The sequence below is a fragment of the Pleurodeles waltl genome, chromosome 6 (assembly GCF_031143425.1).
Source record: "Pleurodeles waltl isolate 20211129_DDA chromosome 6, aPleWal1.hap1.20221129, whole genome shotgun sequence".
Lineage (NCBI taxonomy): Eukaryota > Metazoa > Chordata > Amphibia > Caudata > Salamandridae > Pleurodeles > Pleurodeles waltl.
The window spans coordinates 23,455,934-23,468,642 of record NC_090445.1 but is presented as its reverse complement, the minus strand read 5'-3'; the positions used below and the strand labels follow the sequence as shown (position 1 = coordinate 23,468,642).

At 46.1% G+C, this 12,709-nt stretch overlaps 1 protein-coding gene across 1 annotated transcript in view; it reads right to left on the bottom strand.

The window, feature by feature from the left end:
• Positions 1-12,709, bottom strand: part of LAMC3 (laminin subunit gamma 3) — a 527,783-nt gene that overhangs the window by 268,826 nt on the left and 246,248 nt on the right. Inside the window, exons 8-9 of the mRNA XM_069237073.1 lie at positions 11,845-11,981; positions 1,602-1,721 (exon numbers count right to left, since the gene is read on the bottom strand). Of these exons, the coding sequence (XP_069093174.1) occupies positions 1,602-1,721; positions 11,845-11,981 (257 nt within the window). The remainder of the gene's footprint in view (positions 1-1,601; positions 1,722-11,844; positions 11,982-12,709) is intronic.

Sequence of the window (12,709 nt, the reverse complement as noted above, 5' to 3'; positions counted from 1 at the left end):
CAAAACACAAAATGATGCCCCCGCCCACGGCAGAATGTGATGAGAGACCCTGGCGTCTCCAAGATCACACAGATATTCATTGGTGCTGGCTTCAATGAGGCCCCCTGAACAGTACTCCCCCCCCACCCCCCCAACATGCTGCAGGGGCCTGCTTGGAAACTGTATACATTTGCATACAATAGCATGCAATGGCATGGCTTAGAGGGTGAGGGGACCCCTCCAAAACAAGGAACTCTGCCCCCCACTCTGGACCACAGAGGATGCGGGTTCCTAGGTTACACCCCTGGTGTCTGCCTCTTCAAGATGTCCTAGCATCATAAGTGGGTCGGAATTGAACTGCCCTTGATAACTGGTAATTCTGAGTCCGAGTCTCCTGGTAATTCCTTATTTTGCAATGGATTCTCACCCCTAGATATCGGCTGCTTGCAGCAATTTGAGAAGATTGCTGGATAAATGGTATATTTCATCATTAAAATGCACCTGACTGGGAAGAGAGCCCAGAGAGAGGGCAGGCTGCCAGCAGTGGGGACATGATAGGTATATACAACAGTGATGATGGAATGCTTGAATCAATCTCGGCCACTGGTAATCACTCGGCGCGCACCTCAATCCATCATTAGTTTGCACAACCTGCGACCTCAGTTTGGACCCAGCCATATGCAAATCAGACTTGACCCTGCTCCAATAGGAACGGTCCAGTTTGAACTGCCAGGTCAGGTCCTCCTTGAACCGGAAACAAGCAACTCAGGGCCGGTTTTTACCCTAGTTTCAGGTTTGGGGAGATCTGCACAGTTCAGGATGGACTGTTCCCACTGGAGCAGGGTCAAGACTGATTTCCATATAGCTGGGTCTAAACTGAGGTGGCATTCAATTCAAACATTCCATCCATCACTTTTTGTATATTTCAGTGTGTCACCCTAAGTGGGACTGGTATGCCCAGATGTGGGTCTGGTGCACACTGTGTCGATGGAACCAAGCAATACGAGGTGATCAGCCCAAAACAAGATCAAAACTGGTCCTGGGTTGCGTGTTTTTTGGTTCAGGGAGGAACTTGCTTGGCAGTTAGGGCTGGACTGTTGCCACTGGATTAGGGCAAGACTGAGTTGCATATACCTTGGTCTAAACCCAGGTGGCATGGTGTGCAAAATAATGATGGATTAGGATGCAGCTCGTGTAATTACCAGTGGCTGAGACTAATTCAAGCATTCCATGCATCTCGTTTATATAATTTAGCAATAGGCAGGCTGGTATTATCCGGTACCAAGTACTGGCACTTTTTTATTTTTAGAGGGAGGGTACCTGAACTTCTCATGAAAAAACATAATACTTTTAATTGGAGAGTACCAGCACTTCTCGGAAACAAGCGGGTACTCTGGTATGGAGTACCTGCACTTCTATTTTTCCATTGCAGTAGGGACATATCATAGTTGTGACATCAGTAAATTGTGTTCCCCAAAGCCTCCGTGTGACATCGTCCGTGACAGCAAAGTCACAACAACCACAGATCCACAGTGGTGATAATGCCACCAGTTAGCCGGGCGTACAAACTGTCTCATCATCTGAAGCTCCAAGAGACACCGCACCCACCAAGTAACACTTACCTGGGGCTACAAAATAGACAACCTCCTCTTCACCGTCAGTTTCAAGGGCGATCTCCTTGCTTCTCCAGATCACCTGAATCTCCTGGCCACTAGGTCCTTCACCTCGCCAGCCGCCAGGCCCTGAAGTAGCCAAAACATGACAAATGTGGAAACAGCCAGTTATTTGAAAGATGCACCTCCCACCAACCACTCTATCGATCATACAATGTGTCAACGTGTTAAGTGAAAACTGCAGGGTATATCTCTTCCTGACATGTAGCTCACAAGTTTTAATCCTGTCAGGCATGACTCAGCCTTTCATCTTTCCTAAGACATTGAAATCAGCATAATGTACCTGGGTAAAAACAACTATAGTGAAGACCAAATGCATGTTAGTTTTTGTTGCACTATATACACCTCTATTGCTCTCTAATTTACCCTCTAAAAATGGCATTGAAGTTAGTTATTGCTACCACAAGACCACTTTGCTATGCTTTATTCTTGTCCATTTTTTTAGGCCTGGGCGGACTTCGCGGAGTTCTGCAAAGAGGAAGTCCACAAACACCAAAAAAACATCACCGTACTATGCGAAGTTCCGCGAGCGGTGGAGTTTGGGTAAATTGCTCTGTTCACACTGATTTTCAGCACCGGGAGTTTCTCCTGCGCTGTAAAATCAGGGCGAACGGCATCACGCGGCGCACCAGAGTGCGCTAACTTCTTTCCGCCTCTCGAGTAGATTTTCTCAATGTGAACGGCAGCTTTCTCATCACGAGCAGTTGCTGCCTACTGCGGCCATTCACGTTCATAAATCTTGCTTGCCAACTTAGTGATTTCTCTCGCTCGCCAACTTAACATTGACGAGCAGGAGCGAGAGAAAAATTCCACTCCATGTCACTTCACAGAGTTTTTTGGAACTCTGAGCGGAGTGCCGAGTGGGGAAAACTCCACAAACTCCACCGGCCCCTACTTTTTTGATCATTGTCTTCTACAAGAATGTGTGCATTCTTTACTCAACACCATTTAATTTCACATCGTACATAATTTCTTTCCTTATTTTGAACAATTTATTTGTACATTCCTCTTTCGGGTAACAATAAAAATGAATGGTAAGCAAAACCTGAACATTGTAATGGGAATCAGTGCCCATAGTTAGCTGCACCTTGCAGGAAGTAGTTCATAAATCTCTCACCTCATCAGACAGTATTTGTTGTATTGAATAGAAAAACATTGTCACTAAAGCTGAGCTTCTCACAACATAACATTTTTCAACAAACTGTCAACAATTTCACTGCTATTTTAATCACAATTTCTTCCTGCTGATAAAAGGTCTATTTCATAATAATTGAACTAAAATAAACATCCAATATAACAAATCATATCTGGTAACTTGAGCATTATAGTAAAAAAAAACATCTCAGAGCTTTGGAGACATTTAGAAACCACTCAGCCATTCACTACAAATGCCCTGATTACAAGTGGTTCATAAATTCCTTGGGCCAGATCTGTGACTGGGGGTGAGTGTTTGCATTGTTCAGCACTCCGTCCATCATCCTTTTGTGTTGCTAAAGTTGCCCTAAGTGGGAAGGGTATGCCCAGACGTGGGTCCCGTGCTCACTGTGCCACTGGATGCAAGCTAGCCTGGCTGATGAAGGGTGGTACCCTGAAACTGGTCCCAGGATGTTTGTTTCCGGTCCAGGGGGGACCTGGCTCGGCAGTTCGGGCTGGACTGTTCGTATGAGGAACAGGGTCCAGACTGATGTGCATTTGGCTGGTTCCAAACTGGGGTGGCATGGTGAGCAAAAGAACGATGGATTAAACCCAGATCTGTGACTGGTGGTGAGTGTTTGAAAAGTTTCAACACTCCGTCCATCATCCTTTTGTGTTGCTAAAGTTGCCCTAAGTGGGAAGGGTATGCCCAGACGTGGGTCTCTTGCTCACTGTGCCACTGGATTCAAGCTGGCCTGGGTGATGAAGGGTGATACCCTGAAACCGGTCCCAGAATGCTTGTTTCCGGTCCAGGGAGGACCTGGCTTGGCAGTTCGGGCTGGACTGTTCGTATGAGGAACAGGGTCCAGACTGATGTGCATTTGGCTGGTTCCAAACTGGGGTGGCCTGGTGAGCAAAAGAACGATGGATTAAACCCAGATCTGTGACTGGGGGTGAGTGTTTGCATTGTTCAGCACTCCGTCCATCATCCTTTTGTGTTGCTAGAGTTGTAAGGTGGCCCTACTGCAAACTGTGGATGACTCTCTCTGCCTTCTCGATTCACAGAACTCCTGTCTACTTGTGCTTCTGTACCTTTCGTCTGCCTTCGATACAATCAACCACCATGCTGTGATTAGTATCTTGAAGGAACAGATGGACATCAATGGGACAGTCATAAATTGATTTGACTCCTATTTGTCTAACTGTTCACAAATAGTAGAAATAAGGTGCTCAGCCTTGGGCAAATTCAAACTAAAACAAGGGATTCCACAGGGCACTATCCTCTCCCCTGCCCTACTTAATCTATATCTTAGACTCTTTGTGTGATTTTAAGAAAGTCAGGAATTCTTTGTCATAAATATACAGATGATACCCAGATCTACCTGAGGATTTCATCCCCTCAAGATATCTGGCTTCTACCCTCCACCCTTGATAAAGTTAATACATGGATGAGAAACTACCACTAAGAACTTGATGAAACTAAAACTTTCTACTTCTCTCTCTAAAGAAATCCAACCACCCTATTCAAGAGTAATTGGAATCCTTCTCTCCCCTGAACAGCATTCCGACTTTTGCACAAAACGCCAAATCATTCAACTTTATTGTTAACAACTATCTGGACCTCCAACGGCAAATCTTGGCCCTGGTCAGAGGTGCATGTCACCAGCAAAGGCTGCTTTACACTACGATCTGCCAAAATAAACCATTTTAAACAGGTAAAAAACTCTCTATTAAATATTTGGAAGTCACCCCTATGTGAGCCTCCTAGTCCCCAAAGTTGGGTGCATGGTATTTAAAAGTGGGACATGTAGAAAATTAGTATTACCATGTTGCTGCAGCGATGAGGCCCTCAAAGCTATGCTCGCTGAGGCAGGCCTAGCTGTGCTATCAAAAACCAGAGCAATGAATAAAGTCCTAATAATGTATCTCAGGAATGGGACAACTATTTTGAGTTCTGAAGTTTGCTTTTTAATAAATATTAAGGAAAGTAACTTTTAGAACATTCTTTTTACCTGCCTGAACTGTTAGCAGGCTAATTAGCTAAGTACCTGCCTGCTCTCAGCCTTGAATAGGTGTGAAATAGGAGTGAAATGCCTAGCAGCACAAAAAATAGTCTGAACTGAGTGAGCTGAGATGATTTCTCTGAACTCAGCAGAATCCGTAGGCTGGGGGCTGTAGGCATCCTTTTTCACACTTTGGTGTCAAATCTTTGTTGACAAGCCAGTTGAGCCAAATCTAACATTTGGGCACACTTGGAAGGGAGAGAACAGGATGCCAAGACAATTCTTCTGTACACACTGTCTGGTTGCTGGGGGACCCTGCTTTTGTCCTACCAGACGTCTGTCTCTTGTTTTATTGTGAGTACAGTGGCTGTTTCAAACTGGAATTTAGTGTTAGATATCGAAGGACACTGGGATTACCATAGTACACACACACACACACACACAGACACACACACACACCCAGCCGTCATTCCCAAGTTTAGTGTGACTGAAGACTCTTGGGGGGTCATTATGAACATGGCAGTCTGGACCGCCACGCCGGCGGTGGAGGTCATTACCGCCAAAGCCATGGCGGTCTAGATCGCCACATACTGAACACAGTAGTTCACAGTACTGGCTTTGCAGCCAGTTCACTACCCACCGCCAGAACAAAATCAACCGCCGGGCCGACTGTAGGCACATTTGACCCGGCGATGGAGGCCGGACCGGCAGTGGGATTATGATCCCATTTCCACCAGGGATTTCCTGGCGGGATATCCCACCAGGTAATTACTGGCGGAAAGCATACGGGTGACAGGAATACTCATTCCTGTCACCTGTATGTGACACGCAAGCCCCCCCTTCCCACTACAACCAGCCACCCCCTCAAGCCCCTGGATCTGCCCCCGAACCCTGAAAACCGACCCCAACCCTCCACCCCCAAAACCCCATGTAGGCCTCCCAGCTCGACCATCACCACCCCCACCCCTACATACAGGTTCCCCCCAAACCCCAACCCCCCACGTCCTCATGCACTCATTCACCTACATGCACACATGCATACATACACTCAGACACACATCCCCCCCACACATACACTCACGTACACCCCCATGCACTCGCACGCTCACACACACAGCCCCTCCCCTCTCGGGCAGCACTTACCTTTTCTGTGGTGCTGCTCCGGGAGGGAACGGGCTTCCTGGATGCTGCTCCGAAGGAATCACCGCATCTCCATACACCGCCACGCCTATGAATGCATCATTATAGGCGTGGAGGTGTCTGGACTGATGTGGCGGTGAGGGTGGAGCAGCATCCACCCCCGCCACCGATCGCCAGCATGGCCCATGGCGGCTCTCACCGCCATCAATGGCGGCGAGGCTCCATGAGTCATTATTTGTCGGATGCCGGTCGCCGCTGCTGGCGGTCTTCCGTTGACCGCCATTATCTTAATGAAGGCCTTGGTATCTTGAAAATGCCCTTGCATGTTGCATTTTGGGCTCGTTTGCAGTAAGGCAAACAAGAACTACTGCAAAAGTAGCATTAAAGTCAGAAGGTGAAATCTTTGGCCAGGATGAACCTGGTTGGTGTATCTGACCCCCGCTCCATCGCTATCAGCTTGAAACTGCACCTAGGTCCAGGTCTACCGCAACCAAAATCTATCATTTGCTCCTAGCGCTTTTTAGAGCTGTTCCTTCTCAAAACTTTAAAATTCATACGTCCTCTACCCATATTGGATTTTCATCTTTTTGGTGTCATTTTGTTTATTTTATTTTGTAGTCTGTTTTTCAAATTGGCTTTGGGATTTTTATTGTTTGTCATTTTGACTTTATGACTGTTTTGGTGCTGAATAAATACTTTACACGCTGCCCTAGTTTACGCCCATGTGCTCTGTGCCATAGCTACAAGGGGTTTGAGCTCAGGTTAATTTAGTGACTTTGAAGGTTCACTCTGACAAGGGCTGTGATTATTCCTTGAGGTGGGTAGTCAACAACCTCAAATAATAATCCTATTTCTTTCACGTGTGTATTATATTTTCCTTATTTTTTTTAACTCAAGCTTGTTCTCAACTCAATAAAGCCATCTAGGGTGGTAAGAGAACTCAAAGCATCATTTTTGTTCAGAGTTCAGCTCTGGATTGCTTTGCTGCTCAGGGCACTTGGCACATGCCTGCCCTCTTTATCAGCACATTTGGTTACTGACATCTTTGTTTGAGGTCTAGTGGTAGGCACATATTGATGCCTAATAAAAGCTGTTTGTAGCAGGACAGCACAGCAGGTGTGCTCATCAGGTGACATGCTGACGGCGCTCCGAAAGCAAGCCAATGTGCCTGTGCCCATTATGCTGCCCGTAACCGAGAAATGGTGAGTCCCAACTGTTTGTCATCTGAGATTTTCTGAAGTAGTTCTCCACTTTGCAAGAGGATGTAAATGCTTCCTGTACATTTCTAGCTCTCTTTCTTTCACAATAACTTCTCAGTGGTAAAGTTTTTGATATCTCTACACATTTCCGAACTCTTCAGTCCTTGGATGTACTGCTATGACTGCTGAATCAGCAGTAATAATTGCCCTGCAAATAGTATCTCGATATTATGAGATGACCTTGACATTATTTGTGTCATCAAGATGTGGCTAAAGGGTGATTGTGTCCATGTGAGCAAGTACTTTACCCTCTGGGATATGCTACATTTGATGGTCATCGTGGTACTAAACGGGGCGGGGTTGTATTGATAGTTTTTTTTTTAATGCTGTAAATTGTATTCCAATATAGACCCCTCTACTGAAACTCTCTTATTTGTCACTGACCCCACTCCTTCAGAGTGGTATTTGTCTAATCCACCACCCTCTGGTAGGTCTGAGGTTCTGGCCCTCCTGGGTCCTCTTAGGAGCACAGGGCCTTCAGTTTTACTCTTTGCTCAAGTGGCGGCCAGTGGAGGCCTGACCGTGCCTCTGAGGTGTGGTTGAACTTTCGTACCTTGCACTTGATCAGAAAAGGCATGTTCTGGATTGGCTGCCTGTGGCAGAGATGATGGCCGAGAGACCTGGATACAAGCCGTTACCGTACTCTAGCCATGACAAGATCAAGGCAGACACTACAAGGGAAGGTATGTCCAGAAAGGAAAAGTAAGAATCTTCATTACCTTACACAATGTCAAGCGCACAAGGAGACAACTCCATTGACATGTGCTTTTAGGTGGGAGACTTGAGCAATAGAGGCACCTGGCAGAGGAGGTTAGCCCAGCCCAGGGGGCACAACTTAAAATCCCAAAGGGCTCAGGTGTTGCCAAAAATCAAAAGGTCCCCTTTTCCAAAAAATACGTTTTAAAAAATGTGACTCATCCACAGTTGTATATCAACCAGGCTGTTCTTCAGACTTGGGGCCTGAATTAGATCTCTGCAGATGAGTTACTCCGTCACAGCGTGATGGATATCCCATCTGCCGAAATCTGAATCTCATTATATCCTATGGCATTTATATTTTAGTAGACGAGATATCCGTCACCGTTATGATGGACTAACCTGTCCGCTGAGATCTGAATCAGTCTCCAAATGTGGATACTGGAGTAAGATCATCTAGTCTGGTGATGATGTGGATCTGAGGGTCATCCAATTAAGACAAATATCTGAATCCAAAGGATCTTCTAAGGTGGGAAAGAGGCCACGCGTGGATGTTAAAAAGCACTGATGATAAGGAGGAGCCTGGAGAAACTCCACAACAGATGGACCCTGCCCTGATGTGAAAGTTTCAAGCAAGCGACAACTGTTTTCTATCTCCCAGTCGTGGCCCAAGTAGTCAACCGGAATCTCATGGGCCACCATATCAAGAGTCCAAGAGGTGGCAGCGGATGGATTCAGAGCTGCTGAAAATGACTGCAGAAGCTCACAGAGAGGCCCCGGGAAGGAGGCTCCATCAAGATGGACAGAGAAGGAAGGAATAGATGGAGTAACTCTGGGACAGAGGATAAGACACAGTGGAGGAGATAACTTTGAGGCATCAAGAGGAGGTAAATAATAGACTGACAGGGAAGAGCAGATGAAAATGGGGAAGAGAGAGGAAGAGAAGATAAAAGAGGACAATAGGAAGAGGAAAACTGAGCTATTAGGCCCACCAAGGAAGAATTCAGAGCCACAGGAGATAGGGAAGGAGGCAAAGGGGATGAGCATAAAAGAGACAAGAACGTACCCAAGAACAACAGTACAGTGAATGAAGAGTAGTCCAGGGAGGTCATAGACATTTTGAGGTAGAAAAAGAAGCCAAGGACAAGAAGGCAGAGAGGAACACATCTACAGGGCTGCCCCAGCACTGTGCCAAAGTGTCATACAGCCATAGGGGTAACCAGGAAAATGGAAGCAAGAAGGTCAGGACACTAAAAAAAGAAAGGAGCAAGAAGAGGAAAGGTTCTGGAACAGAGATTAGGAAACTTTGCACAGGCAAAGCCAGATGACATTTTCTGGCTCATGAGTCCCATGGGCAGCAATGCAGGTTTTTCACCCACAACTCATACATATAGGCTGTCTTCCAACTGCAGGGTGTTCAGTCCATGCAGATATCTGGAAATATAGCTGGGGCCAGAAAAGATCTGTGGGTAAGAGAGATGTTGTGGTTTGGCCAGGAAAGGTGACAGGCCTTTGGGACCCTCTGGAGAAGAGAGGGGAGACAATGTGGCAGAAGACAATGCAGGGTGGGCAGGTGGGTCAGCTGGCACTGGGAGCACTAATGGGGACTCCTGGGATGACACTCCACCCGCTGTGTCCTAAAGCTTGTGAAACTTTTTTTTTTTTTTAAAAGGAAGTTGCAAGTTGATGGACTTTGCAAGTCTCTAGAATGCGATGTTGCAGCACTCCTATCTAAGGAACTAAGGGACAAGGAATTGAGGTACAACATTTATCAATGTTTTCAGCCTTATCCAGATAGGAGAAAGTTAAGACTATCACATTATGGGGAGAAGCTGGTCAGATTGTATAAGTTGTGGGGGTATTTCAAAGCATGCAGAACCATCTAAATCCACTAGTTCCCACCAGCAAATGGGGGAAACCGCTCTTTAAAAATCATAAACCTCTGACGGCGGGCATCTTTGAATGATAGTGCCATATTCTGTGCAATGAACCTCAGCCAACGAAGTCCAACCTAAGGCTCTAGGGAGGAAGAATAAATGCTATGTCCTCCTGGGAACAGAAGCTGGTGGTGCAGGTCTGGTTGTTCAAGGCCGAACGCAGGAGTAATGCAAACTACCACAAGTGAAGCCCTTACATGTCTCCTCTAGATCCCTGACCTTCTGAATGCTCAAATGTCCTTCTGTGTGGCCAAAGTCAGGGGGGCTGCAACATTCTCCTGGCTCTCTTGTTCTCTCCACGACATGGGCCAGCTGCGTCTTCCACGCAGATCATCTTCATCCTCCACAAAGCAGCTCAATTTCTAAGGTAGGGCAGAGTGAGAGGCTCTCTGCATTGTCATGGACTTTGCCGCAATCTTGGGAAGAAAAAACACACAGGTGCCCATCATTGGTCAGGTGTCTCTTTGAGTCAAAGCTGCAGAGATATTTCCACACCAATAGTCACTTTGGGTGCACAAGGATCTCTGCAGCATTGACTCAAAGATGGCATCTGACCAAGGCTTAGCACCGCTTGTAAACACAATCACCACGCACACTTATAGCAGAGAAGGCCCACAGTTATTGGAGTCTAAAGTTTTTACCACAAGAGTGGGGTGCTCCTCGTCCCCAGTGGTAAAGGTAAAATGTGCCCTTTTCTACCACTTGTGCTGCCATCAACCATCAGTCTCCTTCTCCAGCTAAGGAGGCACTCTTCCATATCAAGGGAAAGGTAACACTTCAGAGGTATCACAGTCCAGCAGAGTCCAGCAATCTGCTTGGAGAGTAACAAAGACACATGTGGAGCCCCCAGTGGACCTGAGGTGCAGGACCCAGTGCAAAAAAAATTGAGGGCAGAGTAGGAGGGCGCCTGTAAAATGCAAGTGGAAGACTTGTCAGTAGAGCATCCAAAAGAATCATTGTCCTGAAACCTACCCATCCATGGTCTTATATGTTATATTTTACACATTTTAGCTGCACCGCCTTTCAGCAGTGATGTTTTAGAAACATTGCTTGCACTTATTCTAGGAATTTCTAGGAATATTGTGCACATGTTGCTTGTTTTTTTGGCTAGCCTTTTCTCGACATGTAAGCAGTGCATTCTGTTCAAGGCTAGGAACACAGTACTTGATATGCGTTGCCCGTTCGGAGACAGCTTTTAACATCTAGACATATCATTGTATCCGAGCTGTGCCTCTAACACAGTGCTGCTTTGATAATATAAACAATACACTGATCCAGAAGGGGCAGAGGGGCACTCCAGCCGCGACTGTCCTGGGATGAATGCTGTGTTCGACATACAGCTCTGCTGAGGATAACTTCCAGCTTCTTGAAAGGATGCCATTCATACAGCAGGCTGACTCCTGATTCAGTTCTTCAGGTAAAGAGCTTAAGGCTAACCTCTTGGATCGAGCAAAGGCAGAGGGTACACCCACCATGGTCTCAGCATAGGATTAAAGTTATGTAGGAATATTTAGAAATCATTTACTATGGTTGGATTGTTCATTCTCTTTGCCAGGCTCATAATGCTGGTTACTTTGCTTTGGTTCAGCTGTCTAATTATCAAAGCTCATTCTCTCTATGCAAGACTATGATTGTTTTAATAAATGTACTGAAAACTTACTGTGTATCTCTCTTGTATTTTCGCCTGGGTATGTATGAGTAATATAACGAAAGGGTAAGATCTGTTTCCACGGCTTCCTTAGAAGTCAGTGTCATGTTCAGGTTATCGTAACACTCTTTACCCATGTAAGGTTGGGGGTTTAGGTGAGGCACTGTGAGCTAGCCAAGAATTGGTGTGGATAGACTCAGTCCAGACACTCTGAAGTTCTGTTGTTCTAACCCACAGTCCTATTATCTTAGTAGGGATCGTATAACACTAATCCCCCCTCTGTGGTAACCCACACATCATAAATCCACACCCTTCAGCCATGGCATCTTCGTTTACCCACCTGGCAGCACACATCCCTGGCTGCACATCTCTTACCGTGATGGAAGTCGGAGCTGATGAGGCGCTCGCCATACCCGGGGGCTGTGGTGCACACAGTGGAATGTCCGAAGCAGAAACAGTGGCTGCAACCGCGGGGGTCATCAGCCTGAAGGTTGAAGGTACCAGGCACACACCTGGGGACGAGAGAAGGGATGAGCCATTACTGTCTGGGTGCCAAGGGCACTGAGAAGGGAGAGAAGCACAGAAAGGGTGGAATGAAGGGAGTAACGGTGAGAGGAAAAGAAGAAAAGAGAAGGAGAAGGAGGGGGCAAAACGAACCCCGCCAAGGGAGAGAGAGGAAATAAAAGAGAAAGACAGGGGGAGTGAGGGAGACATTAAGGAGGTGGGAAGGGTAAAAAACACAAAAGACTGAAAAGAATGTAGTGGAGAGGTGAAATAAAGAAGGAAGCGAAGAAGGAAAAAGGAAAGGAAGAAACGAAGGACAGAACAAAACATGAAAGAGAAGGAATGATCGAAGAAAGAAAGAGAGAAAGAAAGAAGGAAGGAAAAGAGAAATGATTAAGGAATAAGGGAACAAAGGAAGAAATAAAGAAGATGTAAGGAGGAAAGAAGGAATGACTGTAGGAAGAAAGAAAAGAAGAGAAAGATAGGAAGGAAGGAAGGAAGAAAGAAAGAAAAGGAAGGTATGAAGGAAGAAAGAGAAGGAAGGAACAAAGGAAGGAGGGGCCAACACTGAACCAAGGAAAGGGAAGAGGAAAGATCTAAAGACAGCAGAAGTAAGGGGGACAAAAAAGCAAAAAAACAAAAGACAGAAAAGAATGGAATGGAAAGGAAAAAATAAAGGAGGAAGAGAAGAAGGAAAAAAGGAAGGCAAAAATGAAGGAAGGAACAAAAGATGAAA